This window comes from Pelobates fuscus, chromosome 1 (assembly GCF_036172605.1).
Source record: "Pelobates fuscus isolate aPelFus1 chromosome 1, aPelFus1.pri, whole genome shotgun sequence".
In the NCBI taxonomy this organism is placed as follows: Eukaryota; Metazoa; Chordata; class Amphibia; order Anura; family Pelobatidae; genus Pelobates; species Pelobates fuscus.
Genome location: NC_086317.1, coordinates 279167306 through 279185648, shown reverse-complemented (window position 1 = coordinate 279185648; position 18343 = coordinate 279167306). Strand labels below are relative to the sequence as shown.

At 47.0% G+C, this 18343-nt stretch overlaps 1 protein-coding gene across 1 annotated transcript in view; it reads right to left on the bottom strand.

Annotated features, from left to right (window-relative positions):
- Positions 1 to 8931, bottom strand: part of UBE2G1 (ubiquitin conjugating enzyme E2 G1) — a 58000-nt gene extending 49069 nt beyond the window's left edge. Inside the window, exon 1 of the mRNA XM_063457427.1 lies at positions 8723 to 8931. Coding sequence (XP_063313497.1) covers positions 8723 to 8768 — 46 coding nt within the window. The 5' untranslated portion in view covers positions 8769 to 8931. The remainder of the gene's footprint in view (positions 1 to 8722) is intronic.
- Positions 8932 to 18343: the final 9412 nt, after the last annotated feature.

The following is an 18343-nucleotide window of genomic DNA, read 5'->3' as shown; positions in this document are numbered from 1 at the left end:
CGAATGGCACTTGCCAAGCTTGCCCACTGTCACCCCTCTTGTACATACTTTCCCTTGAGCCTCTAGCGTGTAAAAACCACAATCATACTCTCATTGGAGGTATCTCTATTCATGGTAGAGAATATAGCTTCGCACTATTTGTGGACGACATATTCACTCTCATCCATAGCCCTCTCTGACCCTCAAGATTCACTTCCACCTCTACTAGGTCTTCTAACACAGTTTGGAAATATCTCCCACTACCACAAAACCCAGCCTCTCCCAATTAACCTTCCTATGGACCTGACTAACTCCCTAAGCTCTCACTATTCCTTCGACTGGAGATCGAACTTCCTTACGTACTTAGGGAAAAAAAAAATTGCACCCACTATACCAAACATATTAAAACTAAACTATAACCCTTTATTAACTTTATGCAAAAATAAAGCTAATAAATTGAGACATGTATTACTCTCCTGGCTTGGAAGGATTAGCGCCTATAACCCTTTCTAAAATCCCCCGCATTCTATATATCTTTCGGATGTTACCCATCAGACTCACATCGCAAATCCTTACAAAAGCTGTGTAATGTCTTTATATGGGAGGGTAAAAGACCCCGGGTGTCCATTTCTCTATTACAGGCTACCCCGAGGCAGTCCGCTCTGTCCTGGACAACCTAGACATACCCAGCATTATGCTGGTGGCATTATGACAGTGATCATACATTAATTGTTTCTTATACTCCCTGTTTACACTGACGATCCATGGTACTACGCTTCCTTTTGGGCTCTTGTCCTACCCTATGAGTGTTATCACATATATTACTATGTTTGCCTAAGCATACAGTTTGGGGTCTGTCTCCATAAAGGATTCAGGTAGATGATGATGTGCATATGTACACAGATGAGTGAAGCTGTTGTTACAGTTGTTACTGTATGATGATCACACCTTACTTATGTAGTGTCAAGAATATACTGATTGAACGGTTGTAACCCTTAACCCCCTCCTTTTTTCCTTCTGTACCCCTAATTTCTTTTTCGCATTGAACAAAATTAAAGGACTACTATAGGCACCCAGACCACTTCAGCTTAATGAAGTGGTCTGGGTGCCTGGTCCATCTAGGGTTAACCCTTTTTTCTATAAACATAGTTTCAGAGAAACTGCTATGTTTATATTTGGGTTAATCCAGCCTCTAGTGGCTGTCTCATTGAGAGCCGCTAGAGGGCTTCCGCGCTTCTCACTGTGAAAATCACAGTGAGAAGACGCCAGCGTCCATAGGAAAGCATTATAAATGCTTTCCTATGAGACTGGCTGAATGCACGCGCAGCTCTTGCCGCGCATGCACATTCAACCGAAGAGGAGTAGAGGATGCTCCCCGCCAGGTGCTGGAGAAAGAGGTAAGTTTAACCCCTTCCTCTCCATCCAGCCCGGCGGGAGGGGGACCCTGAGGATGGGGGCACCCTCAGGGAACTATAGTGCCAGGAAAACAAGTATGTTTTCCTGGCACTATAGTGATCCTTTAATAAAAACTTCAAAAGAAAAAAAAATAAGTACAGATGCATTCTTACCATAACGTTTCTTCCCACAACAATTATTTTTACAATTACTGCCAACGAATTACAGAGCACTGTACAATAGTGAGACCCCCTCCTCCAACACAAACACACAAAAATTACTTCAAATTTAAGTTTGTGCTTTTTAAAAAAAAAAAAATAAGGTCAGAACTGACACAACAAAACGCTATGAAATAATGGCACGTAGGGCACTACCACCCTCAAAGTTCTGGGTGGAAGCATGGGAGAGATGGGATCAGCGCTCGAAACGGAGCAATGTCTAACGACCCACCTCCAGAACCAGCCTCACCTAAGCTGGGGCAGGCCCTCGGGGGGCCGAATCAAACAGCTGTGCCCAGCCCACTTAAGAATATACCGTGAGGGGTACGGGACGATAAATCTACGACCTGTACAGATAGCATGCACCAGACATAGATCACCGGCGCCCACCGATTGATTGGCAGCACATACTATGACTCGACATAGGCAAAATACCTTTAACTGAATAGCCTAGACTCATGTCCAAGCGCACGATAACCTCATGTAACTCAAGGCCATACTGGTTAGCCCAGACCTGACGCACAACACACACGACCCACCTTACCTCCCTGGGGCCCTAAACAGGGACTAAAGGGCACAAATCCAGTGGGTCTTCAGCCGGAAGCCCAAATTGCCCAATTCACCACATGATACTTTGAACTTAGTCCATAGGACAATTATTGAATAACTACTTTGAGGAGGTTATCAGTCGATAGAGGTATAATGCTATGCACACTGCTATGTATGATGCCATGCAACCTCGGCACAGGCCGAGGTGCACACACGCAGGTACCTCGTATCACAATGTATAAAGATGTCTCTCCCCCCCCCTCCTTCTTTTCTTCTGTACCCCTTTTATTGATATCCAATAAACCGTTATATACAAAAAAAAAAAAATTAGCAGGTCAGAACAGACAGTGTAAATTTACCTTAAATATTTGTAATCGCATTTTCAAGAAACCGGTTAACACTGAGGGGATTGATGACTCGCTTTAATTGATTAAAATGAAACCAAGAATGAAAACTTACCAAACGGGGGGAGAAATATTATATATACACACACACACACACAGCAAAGGATGGTATATAAAAAAAAGAAAAATAATAAAGTACAAAGTTATTATTTAAATAGATTGTTAAACTGGTAAGTCCAGCAGTTTATTTTTTTTTTTTAAACATATAGGTTAGGAAAACTGGTTAAATGTATTACAATCCGTTTCCATACACAAGAAAGCCCAGTCTAAAACTTCCTTCTAAGGAACAAAATCAGACACACGCCTCGCGACTGAAAACACAAAGTACAGCGTGACTGTTCTATCCAGCAAGCAACAAGTTATGAAACCCAGAAACTACTCACGAGACCCTTACACCTTAAATATGTGCATTTACCAGTACACAACTATAGGTGAGTAGCAGTCATACAAGAAGCTGATACATACACCTAACCCACAATGTCATGCAGTCAGATAGTTTTAGGTTGTTGTTTTTTTTTTTAGATACAAATGAATGACAGAAAGACAACATAGATATTTTTCTAAGCTACAGACAAGGTTTTAATTATTACTGCAATAAAGATTGCTCTAAGATTTACATTTGCAGAAAAACCAAACAAAAAACAAACAGTTATTCTGTTTGGGTATTCTCGTATTTATTTTTTCTTAACCTAACAGATCATTGCAGTATATAGTAATAATTTGCAATAATTCTAAACTGTTTACATTTAAGAAATGTAAAAATAAATAAATACATTGTTGAATTTGTCTTGGCCTATAATAAATTATACATTTACAGTTTAGCACCAAATTGTAAAACAGTGTAAACACATATACATACATACACACACATATATTTATATTTATATATATATATATATATATTTGTTTGTTTGTTTTGTTTATTGAAATATTTTGCTGAACAGCATGGCAACCATTTTAGCCACAAACCAGAAGACACTATCTGTACCATTTACCAGAGGTAGCAGTATGCTTGTAAACAGTGTATACACATTAGGACTTGCATATGAAAGCAAAAACACCACTAACACTTGCTGGTTTGTGTGCTTGCAAATTATCTTGTGAAAGCTGATTTGTATGCCACTGCTACCTGTCTCCCCCTCTCTCTCCTTCCCCCAGAGATTTCCCTGTAGCAGTTCACTGCTGACAAGCTGCTGGTTCCTGTCTCTTTAAAGAAGAGCAGCACATGGAGCTGCATTGTGAGGCCCCTGTGTGAGGGGTCACTGCGCATGCGCAATACACTGGCCGGGGCTGTGTGTCACTGTCAGCCAGAGCCCTGGGCAACACCAGCCAAGGACTGACACACAAAGGGGAGGAGGGCTGCTATTAACAAGGAGACTGAATAAAAGAGTGACAAAAGCTTTACTAAGGACACCAGGAAAACAGACTGCTAACTAGCCCTCCAGCTTATTCTAGCACCAATGTATCTGTCATGAAAAATAATGGGTTGAAGACAAACAGTGGGTCCCCACACCCCTCTCTGGTCAGGCATGCTAGGAGTTTAAGTCCATCCCCCCTCCAGCCAGGGACAACGCTCAGTAAAACACAACACAAAGAGAAACAAACAGAATGATTGCCCCCTGCCCCCGCCGCCCCCTAGGGGGATGGGGAGCTTTGGTGGAAAGGGAATTCTCTCTCCTGTGAAACTTGACAGTGAAAGGTTAAACACTCCAGAAATACACTTATTATCCAATGACTCCAGCTGCCACAGATAGGAGTTATTTCACTACAGAGTGCAATCAGCTAAATTCACCATATCGCACTAGACATAACTACACTTCCTGTGACAGCCAGGCACTTTAGAAAAAATTCTCAATGCCTAACTTATCTCCCTTTATAATAAAACAAACAAACAAACAAAACTGTGCTCCCTGCTATCCCATCACACTGCCTTGTAGTGCCCCCCCTGCTGTCCCGTCACACTGCCTTGTAGTGCCCCCCCCCCCAGGCTGTCCCGTCACACTGCCTTGTAGTGCCCCCCCCAGGCTGTCCCGTCACACTGCCTTGTAGTGCCCCCCCCCAGGCTGTCCCGTCACACTGCCTTGTAGTGCCCCCCCCCGCTGTCCCGTCACACTGCCTTGTAGTGCCCCCCCCGCTGTCCCGTCACACTGCCTTGTAGTGCCCCCCCCCGCTGTCCCGTCACACTGCCTTGTAGTGCCCCCCACTGCTGTCCCGTCACACTGCCTTGTAGTGGCCCCCAGCTGTCTTGTCACACTACCTTGTAGTGCCCCCCTGCTATCCAGTCACACTGCCTTATTAGTGCCCCCCTGCTATCCCGTCACACTGCCTTGTAGTGCCCCCCCTGCTGTCCCGTCACACTGCCTTGTAGTGCCCCCCCAGGCTGTCCCGTCACACTGCCTTGTAGTGCCCCCCCAGGCTGTCCCGTCACACTGCCTTGTAGTGCCCCCCCAGGCTGTCCCGTCACACTGCCTTGTAGTGCCCCCCCAGGCTGTCCCGTCACACTGCCTTGTAGTGCCCCCCCAGGCTGTCCCGTCACACTGCCTTGTAGTGCCCCCCCAGGCTGTCCCGTCACACTGCCTTGTAGTGCCCCCCCAGGCTGTCCCGTCACACTGCCTTGTAGTGCCCCCCCCAGCTGTCCCGTCACACTGCCTTGTAGTGCCCCCCAGCTGTCCCGTCACACTGCCTTGTAGTGCCCCCCAGCTGTCCCGTCACACTGCCTTGTAGTGCCCCCCAGCTGTCCCGTCACACTGCCTTGTAGTGCCCCCCTGCTATATCCCGTCACACTGCATTGTAGTGCCCCCCTGCTATATCCCGTCACACTGCATTGTAGTGCCTCCCAGCTGTCCCGTCACACTGCCTTGTAGCGGCCCCCAGCTGTCCCGTCACACTGCCTTGTAGCGGCCCCCAGCTGTCCCGTCACACTGCCTTGTAGCGGCCCCCAGCTGTCCCGTCACACTGCCGTGTAGTGGCCCCCAGCTGTCCCGTCACACTGCCGTGTAGTGGCCCCCAGCTGTCCCGTCACACTGCCGTGTAGTGGCCCCCAGCTGTCCCGTCACACTGCCGTGTAGTGGCCCCCAGCTGTCCCGTCACACTGCCGTGTAGTGGCCCCCAGCTGTCCCGTCACACTGCCGTGTAGTGGCCCCCAGCTGTCCCGTCACACTGCCTTGTAGTGGCCCCCAGCTGTCCCATCACACTGCCTTGTAGTGGCCCCCAGCTGTCCCGTCACACTGCCTTGTAGTGGCCCCCAGCTGTCCCGTCACACTGCCTTGTAGTGGCCCCCAGCTGTCCCGTCACATTGCCTTGTAGTACCCCCAGTTGTCCCGTCACACTGCCTTGTATTGCCCCCCTGCTGTCCCATCACACTGCCTTGTAGTGCCCCCCTGCTGTCCCGTCACACTGCATTGTAGTGCCTCCCTGCTGTCCCGTCACACTGCCTTGTAGCGGCCCCCAGCTGTCCCGTCACACTGCCTTGTAGCGGCCCCCAGCTGTCCCGTCACACTGCCGTGTAGCGGCCCCCAACTGTCCCGTCACACTGCCGTGTAGTGGCCCCCAGCTGTCCCGTCACACTGCCGTGTAGTGGCCCCCAGCTGTCCCGTCACACTGCCGTGTAGTGGCCCCCAGCTGTCCCGTCACACTGCCGTGTAGTGGCCCCCAGCTGTCCCGTCACACTGCCGTGTAGTGGCCCCCAGCTGTCCCGTCACACTGCCGTGTAGTGGCCCCCAGCTGTCCCGTCACACTGCCGTGTAGTGGCCCCCAGCTGTCCCGTCACACTGCCTTGTAGTACCCCCAGTTGTCCCGTCACACTGCCTTGTAGTGCCCCCCAGCTGTCCCGTCACACTGCCTTGTAGTGCCCCCCTGCTATATCCCGTCACACTGCATTGTAGTGCCCCCCTGCTATATCCCGTCACACTGCATTGTAGTGCCTCCCAGCTGTCCCGTCACACTGCCTTGTAGCGGCCCCCAGCTGTCCCGTCACACTGCCTTGTAGCGGCCCCCAGCTGTCCCGTCACACTGCCGTGTAGCGGCCCCCAGCTGTCCCGTCACACTGCCGTGTAGTGGCCCCCAGCTGTCCCGTCACACTGTCGTGTAGTGGCCCCCAGCTGTCCCGTCACACTGCCGTGTAGTGGCCCCCAGCTGTCCCGTCACACTGCCGTGTAGTGGCCCCCAGCTGTCCCGTCACACTGCTGTGTAGTGGCCCCCAGCTGTCCCGTCACACTGCCTTGTAGTGGCCCCCAGCTGTCCCGTCACACTGCCTTGTAGTGGCCCCCAGCTGTCCCGTCACACTGCCTTGTAGTGGCCCCCAGCTGTCCCGTCACACTGCCTTGTAGTGGCCCCCAGCTGTCCCGTCACACTGCCTTGTAGTACCCCCAGTTGTCCCGTCACACTGCCTTGTAGTACCCCCAGTTGTCCCGTCACACTGCCTTGTATTGCCCACCTGCTATCCCGTCACACTGCCTTGTAGTGCCCCCTTGCTACCCCGTCACACTGCCTTGTAGTGCCCTCCTGCTACTCCGCTACACTGCCTTGTAGTGCCGCCCACTGTTCCGTCACACTGCCTTGTAGTGCCCCCCAGCTGTCCCATCACAATGCCTTGTAGTGCCCCCCAGCTGTCCAGTCACACTGCCTTGTAGTGCCCCCCAGCTGTCCAGTCACCCTGCCTTGTAGTGCCCCCTGCTGTCCCATCACACTGCCTTGTAGTGCCCCCCTGCTATATCCCATCACACTGCCTTGTAGTGCCCCCCTGCTATATCCCATCACACTGCCTTGTAGTGCCCCCCAGCTGTCCCATCACACTGCCTTGTAGTGCCCCCCTGCTGTCCCATCACACTGCCTTGTAGTGCCCCCCTGCTGTCCCGTCACACTGCCTTGTAGTGCCCCCCTGCTGTCCCGTCACACTGCATTGTAGTGCCTCCCTGCTGTCCCGTCACACTGCATTGTAGCGGCCCCCAGCTGTCCCGTCACACTGCCTTGTAGCGGCCCCCAGCTGTCCCGTCACACTGCCTTGTAGCGGCCCCCAGCTGTCCCGTCACACTGCCTTGTAGCGGCCCCCAACTGTCCCGTCACACTGCCGTGTAGTGGCCCCCAGCTGTCCCGTCACACTGCCGTGTAGTGGCCCCCAGCTGTCCCGTCACACTGCCGTGTAGTGGCCCCCAGCTGTCCCGTCACACTGCCGTGTAGTGGCCCCCAGCTGTCCCGTCACACTGCCGTGTAGTGGCCCCCAGCTGTCCCGTCACACTGCCGTGTAGTGGCCCCCAGCTGTCCCGTCACACTGCCGTGTAGTACCCCCAGTTGTCCCGTCACACTGCCTTGTAGTGCCCCCTGCTGTCCCGTCACACTGCCTTGTAGTGCCCCCCTGCTATATCCCATCACACTGCATTGTAGTGCCCCCCTGTTATATCCCATCACACTGCATTGTAGTGGCCCCCAGCTGTCCCGCCACACTGCATTGTAGTGGCCCCCAGCTGTCCCATCACGCTGCCTTGTAGTGCCCCCCTGCTATCCTGTCACACTGCCTTGTAGTGCCCCCCTGCTATCCTGTCACACTGCCTTGTAGTGCCCCCCTGCTATCCTGTCACACTGCCTTGTAGTGCCCCCCTGCTATCCTGTCACACTGCCTTGTAGTGCCCCCTGCTATCCCGTCACACTGCCTTGTAGTGCCCCCCTGCTATCCTGTCACACTGCCTTGTAGTGCCCCCCTGCTGTCCTGTCACACTGCCTTGTAGTGCCCCCCTGCTGTCCCGTCACACTGCCTTGTAGTGCCCCCTGCTGTCCTGTCACACTGCCTTGTAGTGCCCCCTAATATATCCCATCACACTGTCTTGTAGTGCCCCCCGGGTTAATATAGTATTGCCTCACCAAGCTGCCCCTCCCCCAGTGCCTAACTCTGCCCCCTGCTCTGCCCCTTTAATAGATCACAGCCATCTGCTGCTCTCCATGCCCTGGATTTAAAGCCCTGAGCTGGGGGTATTAGAGCAGCAGATCCCCCATGCCGCAGGCAGCACACAGCCCGGGTTGGCTCACTGCTGTGAGAGCAGTCACACTGTAACCGGGGCAGGAAGCAGACACACTCCGCCATCCTTGCGCAACCTGCTCCCGCAGTCTCCTTCCTGTGCTCCCCGTCCCTGTCCGTCCTTCCCCGCTCCCCCTGTTACCCCCGGGGTGAGGGCTGGACATTACCTGCGAGCTGTCTCCGCAGCAGGAGCGCAGACTGCGGCTCCGTCATGCTTGGCTGCTGTGAGGAAAGGCCGGCTGCGGGGGTCACGGTGCTGGGCTCTGTGAGAGGAGAAAGCAGTGCAGCTGGTCCGGCCCGTCACCTCTCTCCCTCCCCGGCTCCTCTCGATTTAGTCTCTCGCTCACTCTGTGCTCTGACAGTAACGCGCACGCGCAAAACAACTCGCCCCCTCCTCACTGGAAGAGCGCATCGCAGTGTGTGATGGGAGAGGGGAGCTGAGACGGCCATCTTGAGAGGGGCAGCTTTGGGTTAACATCTATAGAAGGTCACTCTGATCGGTGTTCTGAGACCTAGATAAAACACGTGCTGCAGCATAGGATAACAGTACTGGGTCAGGTTTCTTAGCTGTGGGATATCATGGTGCTTTATAGCTCAATCCATCTCCATCCAATGCTTTTCTAGGGGTCCAGAATTTAGGGATTAACCATTTCTTTTATAATTGGGTTTAGTACTGATAAAACCTGGAGAACTAACTCAAGACAGTTCTCCAAAAAATTATTACAGTAAAGTGAAATTGATAACTATGAGACTTTGCAGATATGAGAAAGTGGCAAGATATTGATAACTTAGCTTTCAAGGGGTGTTTTGGGTGATATGCAAGGATCCCTTTTTAAATGTCCCACATTCATCTGCAACATGTGTAATGACCAGCTAACGTGTGGATGTATCATTAAAGTGATTCTGTCACCTCAAACTTACCTGTCTAGGTTTCCTCTTATCTTCCGTCTTGTTTTTGTTTTCTGATCTATTTCTCTTTAAAAACTCAAGATAGCATAGAGAATATTTTGGCTTATGTATATTGCCTATGCTTGGCAAATCTTTACAAACTCCAATTCCTTTGACAAGTATAATTTTCCTATAATAATCACCTTTCCATCAAGTCTCTCCTCTTCAGAATCACAGACTCTCCTGTCTTAAATTACGAGTGAAGTGCATACTGCGCATTTGCAGGATCTAGATTTTTCGCATTTGTCGTATGTCACTGCTAGTAAATTGAAGATGGCAGAGCCTTGAAAAAGGATTAGGCCCTACAAAATATCAATAAAATAAAGGTGAATGGGCCAATGTTAAAAATATACACATTGGCAATACACTATCTAGGGCCCAGCGGAGTTGGCAGGGATAATAAAATAGTGGTCAGGCCATGAGAAAACCACTTTAAGTGGAGTTATGGTGGACTAAAAACCAGACCTCAGCTTACTTTAAAGGAATACTATAGGGTCAGGAACATAAACATGTAAGTGTATTTTATTTAGCGCTCCACTCAGGAGATTGGTAGTAAATTGTACCCTCCAACATCCTTACCTCACAGCAGGTATTCCTGACCTTACAGTGTTAAAACCATCATCTAGCTCCCCCCTCCATAAATATAGTAAAATCTTACCTGTATTTAAGTCTGCAGCTGCTGCCACTGCCCCTGATCTGTCTGCTTACAGCTGACATCAGAAGAGATTCTGTGAGCCAATACCAATGGTTTCAATTAGGATTGGTTGAGACTGTCAAGGAGACAGATCAGGGGTAGAGACAGCACAAGTCAAACAACGCTATCAGAAAAGACAGTGTTTACTGCAAAAAGCCTAAAGGGAATGATTCTACTCAATAGAACAAATACAATAAGGTGTAGTTGTTCTAGAGACTATAGTGTTCCTTTAAGTTAAATTGCTGTAAATCTATGTGATAGAGTCATCCATTCAGCACATTACTGTTACAAGCTTATTTATTTACTCAGTTGTTGGTAGGTAAGTCAAAGTATATGTGATTAGAATTTCACATTTAAGATCAAATATAGCCAGTATATTCAAACTGGAAGCATAGTTCAAGTGGAGTTGTTCAAATGTTAATACTTAGCTTTCTGAGTAGTGGGATGAAGTATTACTAAATCAAATAAGTGGACATTACCTGCGAGTTGTCTCCGCAGCCAGAGCGCAGACTGCGGCTCCGTCATGCCGGTGCTGGGCTCTGTGAGAGGAGAAAGCAATGCAGCTGGTCCGGCCCGTCACCTCTCTCCCTCCCCGGCTCATCTTGATTTAGTCTCTCGCTCACTCTGCGAGCTGTCTCTGCAGAAGGAGCACAGAATGCGGCTCCGTCATGCTTGTCCCTGGTTCCATTAATGCTTAAATTATGTCTAGCTATTGATGGTAAAGTGAAATAGTGACTGGGCAGCTATTGCTGCCCAGTTGAAAACGAGCTTCATCCCGTCACTGATGGAATGCTGTATCATCAGTAATAGGGAAGACCTTGTCCTCTCCATATTCAAGAGTCTTTATCTAGTCAGTCTGTGTAGAGCTTAAATAAAAAACTTGCTGGACACTAACAGTATGCATCACATTAGCATTTGGATGGAGTTTTATCATATTATAATAATGGGTTTCTTGCCGAGCCCTCCCCTATACTACCATCCTTGCATGCGGCTGTGGTGTTAAATAAATAAATTAAATATGAGGGCATCTGCCCTTCTCCATCCCATTAGCGTGTATGATATTAGCCAATAAAAAGGCAATGGACATGCCAATGATCCCTCTACTATTGCATGTGGTTGGGAGCTTAAATCTAAGATATGTGTTGTGTGCTGGCTGTATGTACTGTGTGTGTTGTGTTGTGTGCTGGCTGTGTGTAGTATTATTATTATTATTTTATCATTTATATAGGGCCAGCAAATTTCATAATGCTGTACAACGGGATGTGTTGTATGTTGGCTGTGTGTAATATCTGTGTATGTTGTATGCTGGCTGTGTGTAGTAGAGGTGTGTGATGTGTGTTGGCTTTGTGTAGTGTGTGTTTATGTAAAATGGTCTATGTTGATTTATGTTTATTGTCCCTCTTCTTGCATACCTATCTGCAGGGCTGCATGGAGGGTATCTATGATGCCTGGTGGTCCAACAAGGGGTTGAAAATCTTTGGTGGTCCATTTGGGTTGATTGCCTGGGGATCAGGTGACACAAATTCCAAATGCCTGCAATCTATGTATCAGATTGACAGAGAGTGAATGAAATAAAGGATACTGGTTGTGGCGGAACCAACCCCGCCACTTGTGCCTGGAGAGGACTGCTTGCCAGCCTCTTGCCCTGCGACTATGGCCCTGGGATGTATTGCCCTTTTAGGAACTGATTTGGGCATATTGTATTTTATTATGCTGCTGCTGGCCCTTTAAGAACCATCTGGGGACATACTGTGGAGTTACTGGGTGGCCACCATTTCATGAATCAGAGGCACATGGTGAGAACAATGGATGAAGCACATGGTGAGAACAATGGATGGTGGCCATTTTAACTCACAGACACCGTTTGGACCTTTCTACACGGTGCCATCTCGCCGGTATTTTCACAGGCAGTGGTTTCATTACCTCTGCTCCTTTCTTTGCAGGTAAGTGCTGTGTGTGTTTTATTATTGTTTTTTTAGTCATGCATATTTAGGCAGTTAGGACCCACCGTAATTGGAGTACTTTGACACAGTGGTGGGCTGCATACATCTTGGCCCTTTGTGTATGTCTAAATCTCCAATGTTTATTGCACATATTAGTACTTAGTTTTGTCTCCTCTTGTTTTGCCTTGTATCTCTTGTCTTGTTTTATTTGTCTTGTATCCCAGTTCATGTACAGTCCTGCCCTGTCCATGTCCTGTTCATGTTTTATTATGTATTGTGTACATGTTCTAGGTTCTGCTTTCTGTCCTTCTCTGGTTCTGGGTTCTTCTAGTATAGTCTTGCCTTTTTTCTAGTACTGGATACATATCTGCTGCAGAGCCTCCCTATTCAGATCCTGGTAGGTCTGCATATTGTCATCTGGCACCTGGGATCCACAGAAGCTGCATCACGGCCCTAGTATGTGGCCGCACAAACGCTGGTGCTCAACACCAGGGAGCGTGTGGTTACCCTGCACCAGGCCCTGATAGTCTATTTCCACACAGTGACTCCCACTATCAAGATCAGGCATACTGGGTCCCTGTCACCAGACCGCCCCTCCTGACACTGCCATTCATCCAAAATTGATAATGGTTAGGAATCGTAGGATTGAGGAGATATTCCGGTCTTTTCTCGCTCTTAGCGGGTGCCATACACTTTTGGACATGGTTTTGTGGGTCTTCCCCTTTGCAGTGGCTTGCGAGATTGTGCATGTCTACTTTTTGGAAGCATCGGAATCTTCTGATTCCTCCGACAGGGGAACTGCCTGAGGGGTTTTTCCATAATGGTGTAAATAATAGTATTGTGGTACCATACATGATTGAAGCAGGAGGAGCGTTGGGAGACCCACATTATGAGATTATCTGCTCAATACAATGCAGATTATAAAATAATATATATATATATATATATATATAAATACAAAATAGAATGGCTGCACTCACGGATTTTCTTCAGTTTAAAATATAACTTTTAATGAAATCGCATAAAAATCGACGTTTCAGTCCAGCCTGTGGACTTTCATCAGGATATGTCATCATTAAAAACATTGCTGTATATATAGGCATATAATCATAGTAATACACTAATTAAACAAACATGTGTAACTCACCCTAGGTGATGTGCCAGCGTCCTCCCCATCCAAGTGCGCATGTGCACCAGTGTACACGCCCCCTTCGTGACGTAATCGCGCTACGCTGCCGGCGTAGTCATGGGACCGCTGCTTAAACAAAACCCACCTCCATAATCATGTGAGCTATCACTTACACATGTGCATCACCCCAAGTGTCAATATTATGTTGCCGGCTCGTGATCCGGTCATGTGCGCACACACGTCATTATGCCCGCCTCCAACGTGACGTCATCACGCCACGTTTATCAGCGTTGTTATGGCAACGCGGTGTCTCTAATTTCCATCACCATAGTGATGTAAACTACCACTGTTTACAACTACACATAGAGTGATCAATGAAAAATGGATGAAATATATAAAAACTAAACTGCATGATGTGAAAGTGCTAAGTGAGAAAATTATCTTATTTACATATAAACCATCTAGTGCATAATATTAAGGGCAATTATAAATTGCTACTATAGTGCTTCCCAGCACTCCTGCATAGAAACAACGTGTCATTAAGCCTCCATTATAGAGGTCTGTGCATATGAATACTGTATGTATTTAAAGTGACAAGTGCAAAAAAAAAAATAAAACAACCAAACAAAAGTGAAAATCAAAGTGTCAACGTGAAAACACATAATGATCCTATCTAGTATACCGTATATACTCGAGTATAAGACGAGTTTTTCAGCACATTTTTTGTGCTGAAAAACACTTACTCGTCTTATACTCGAGTCAGTTGTCTGTATTATGGCAATTTTCATTGCCATAATACAGACAAGGACCGGGGGCTGTCAGGAAGCTGTAACTTACCTTCACCGCAGCTCCTGTCAGCTCCCTTCTCTCTCCTCCGTCCGTGCAGCTCCCAGGTCAGCTCCCTCTGCAACTCTCGCGAGAGCCGCGGGGTCAGAGCGTTGCCACGGGTTACCGTGGCAACGCTCCGCACGGCCGCGAGAGTTGCAGAGGAAGCTGACCTGGGAGCTGCACGGACGGAGGAGAGAGAAGGGAGCTGACAGGAGCTGCGGTGAAGGTAAGTTACAGCTTCCTGACAGCCCCCCTCCTACAGCCCATCCACTGGACCACCAGGGAGTGAGAGCCCCCCTCCCTGGCCAGCTAACAAGCAGGGAGGGGGGACGAAAAAACAAATAAAAAAAATAATATAAAAAAAAAAAAATTATAAAAAAAAATAATAACATTAAAAAAGTATATATCACAATAATAATAAAATAATAATAATTAATAAAATGCCCACCCCCACCAATGCTCTGCACTCACACACACACACACTGCACTCACACACACTGCATTCATACACACTCATACACACACTGCACTGCATTCATTATATTCACACACTGCATTCATACACACACTGCATACACACTGCATCACATACACACACTGCATTCACACTGCACTCATACACACACTGCACTGCATTCATTATATATACACACTGCATACACACTGCATTCATACACACACTGCATTCATACATACACACACTGCATTCACACTGCACTCATACACACACTGCACTCATATACACACACTGCACTCATATACACACACTGCATACACACTGCACTCATATACACACACTGCACTCCATTCATTATATACACACTGCATTCATACACACACTGCACTCATACATACACACTGCATTCATTATATACACACTGCACTCATTATATACACACTGCACTCATTATATACACACTGCACTCATTATATACACACTGCATACACACTGCACTCATACACACACTGCACTGCATTCATTATACACACACTGCACTCATATACACACATTGCACTCATATACACACACTGCACTCATATACACGCACTGCACTCCATTCATTATATACACACTGCATACACACACAGCATTCATATACACACTGCATTCATACACACACACACTGCATTCATTATATACACACACTGTAAATAAATATTAAATTAATATAATTTTTTTAGGATCTAATTTTATTTAGAAATTTACCAGTAGCTGCTGCATTTCCCACCCTAGTCTTATACTCGAGTCAATAAGTTTTCCCAGTTTTTTGGGGTAAAATTAGGGGCCTCGGCTTATATTCGGGTCGGCTTATACTCGAGTATATACGGTACATATCAGCACATCAATTTATATTAAAATATATTAGATAGCTAGACAATACGAATGGATGGCACTAGGCACTCATGGTACCAGGGGATTATATATGGATTCAACTAAACTCATACGTAAATGAGTACTCAGTTAACATGTATATATCTTTTTATCAAAAAAAGGTTATTGCTATTGAACAGCATTATCATGTACTTACTGTACCATAAGTCCCTGACTTCTGCCACCATTCGCATGTCGGCACTTAAAATAAAAAAACATCAATGCATGAAGTTTAAACATAAAAATATTTGGAGCAAGTAACCTAGAGCAATAGAATATCATTATTGTTATTCACAGAAACGAGTATAATGGTAATGATTCATTTAACCCTTTAGGTGAGACAGTATCTAATTCATGAATCCAGAAAGCCTCTTTATTAAGAAGTATCTTTCCCCGATCACCCCCTCTTCTCGACAATGGGATATGGTCAATTGCCACAAATTTTAATGTGGTCAAGGGGTGTCCAAACTCTAAGAAGTGTTTTGCCACTGGTTTGTCTGTTCGACCATCCCTGTAGGCCAGTCGGATACTGGAGCGATGCCCCCTGATGCATTCACAAATGGCAGTTTCAGTTTTGCCAATATAACACAGGCCACATGGGCAATTCAACTTATATATCACGTGCGTTGTTTTGCACGTTATTGTAAACCTGATGGTATAGATTTTGTTGCTATGTGGGTTATTGAATTGTTTGGCCGGAATCATATGACTGCATGTGACGCATCCAAGGCATCTAACTGATCCCCTTATCTGTTCTTTAGATGTACCATGGTAACTCGCTACGGGATCCGTGCGCACTAGCAAGTCCTTTAAATTTTGATTTCTTTTAAAACAGATTAATGGTGCTTTTTTAAATTCCTTTGGCAATGTTGTATCACTTGTCAGGATTCTCCAGTTTTTCTTGACCGACGCTGCTACTTGTGGTGACACGGGTTGATACATCATGGGAAAAACTAGTTGTGTAGACTCCTGTTCCTTCCTCTCGTCGGCGCGTGCACTCTGTGCTTCTTGAAGCGCTCTGTCGAGAATACGGCTACTGTAGCCTCTTTGTAAGAATCTGGTCTTCATTTCTAAAAGTTGATTTCCCATGATTTGAGTATCCGAGTTGTTTCTAATCACTCTCAAAAACTGTGCCTTTGGTAGCGAGTCCTTGAGGGCTTTTGGATGTGCACTCTGGTAATGCAAGGTAGTGTTTCTATCTGTTGGTTTCGTGTAAAGTGAATACTGCAAACTTGTTTCTCCCACCTCAATCTGGAGATCCAGGTAATGTATTTTATCACTGCTTATCTCTGCCGTAAACCTAACTGGTGATGGTAGTTGGTTAAGGTTCTCAAACATCTCTTCTGCATCCTCTCTTGATTTATTCCATATAATGAGCAGGTCATCTATAAATCTATGGTATGATGTAATACTGCTACCATATCGTTCCAAAATATGTGTTTCTTCATAGATGAACATGTACGCGTTAGCGTACATGGGTGCCATGGGTGACCCCATTGAAGTTCCTGCTATTTGGAGGTACCACTTGTCTTCAAATCTGAAGTAATTATTCTGAAGTACAAAGGTAAGGAGTTCCAGCACAAACTCTATGGGCGGGCCTCTATATACTGTAGATCGTACCAATACTTGTCGCATGGCTTCTACGCCTTCTTCATGCGGTATAATAGTATATAGGCTTTGTACATCCATAGTGATAAGTATGGGTTTGTGCTCCTCAAAATGAATCTCTTTGATGTTCGAGATGAGAGATGGAGTATCTTTGATGCAGGTATGCAGTTGTCTTACTGGGTCCTGAAAGAGGTGGTCTAGCCACTTGGCAATAGGTTCTAAAGCGCCCCCTATTGCCGAAACTATAGGGCGGCCTGGTGGTTGGTTTGCGTTCTTGTGAATTTTAGGGATCGTATATATGATGGGCGTGCGTGGATGTTGCCTAGCCAGGTACTGTCGCAACTTTAAATCAATATGGCCTGCCATTAGGCCCATATTCAGAATATCATCAATCTTATTTTGAATACTCCTAGTCGGATCCCCTTCCAATAGCTTGTATGTATTCCGGTCAGCTAATTGGGATTTTAATTCTGTGGCGTAATAGGTATAATCCAACACCACAATACCTCCTCCTTTATCTGCTGAACGTATTATTATTGAGGGGTCTTCAGCCAATTTTTTGATGATCATTCTCTGTTGTTTTGTTACATTCTGTTTCCTTTTAGTATCCTGCTGCATATATCCAATTGCATCCTGATTCACAACCGACAAGAAGGTTTTAATGGAGGCTTTATTTGATACTGGGTCGAAGTTGGATTTCTTCTGGAATGTCCCTCCAGTGCCATCTGTATTGTTTTCTGTAATTGTACGTGGGGCTGAAAAAAAATCTTTTAATCTCATTGTTCTCCCAAATTTGTGCAGTTCAATCTTCCACTTGAACTGGTCCGGCCTTGATGTTGGCACAAACGATAGACCCCTACTTAGGAGGTCTATTTCAGCTGCATCCAAAGGCCTGTGGGACAAATTAAATATGGGGATTATCTCCTGAGCGGTGGTTTCCCCAGTGCTCCCCTTCTTCCCTTTATGCCCCCTCCTTGTTCTAGATCTCCGCTTCCTCTGTCCTGGCTCCTTGTTACTGCACCACTCCTCGTGGTGTCTAAAAAAGGTGCTGTATGGCTCTGTTGTTGAGTATCTGTATCTGAGGCTGACTCACCCGAAGTTATATCAATAGTATGAATTGGAGGACGCTGTATCCTCCTACGCTGCCTCCTGGGTCTCTGAGTATTCATCCTACCGGTCAGCCACCCATAAACTCTGTGATCCAAGTAGTCCTGAGTTACTCTTTCAAACTTCTGCTTCTTGAATCGTATTAAATCTGTCTTGTAT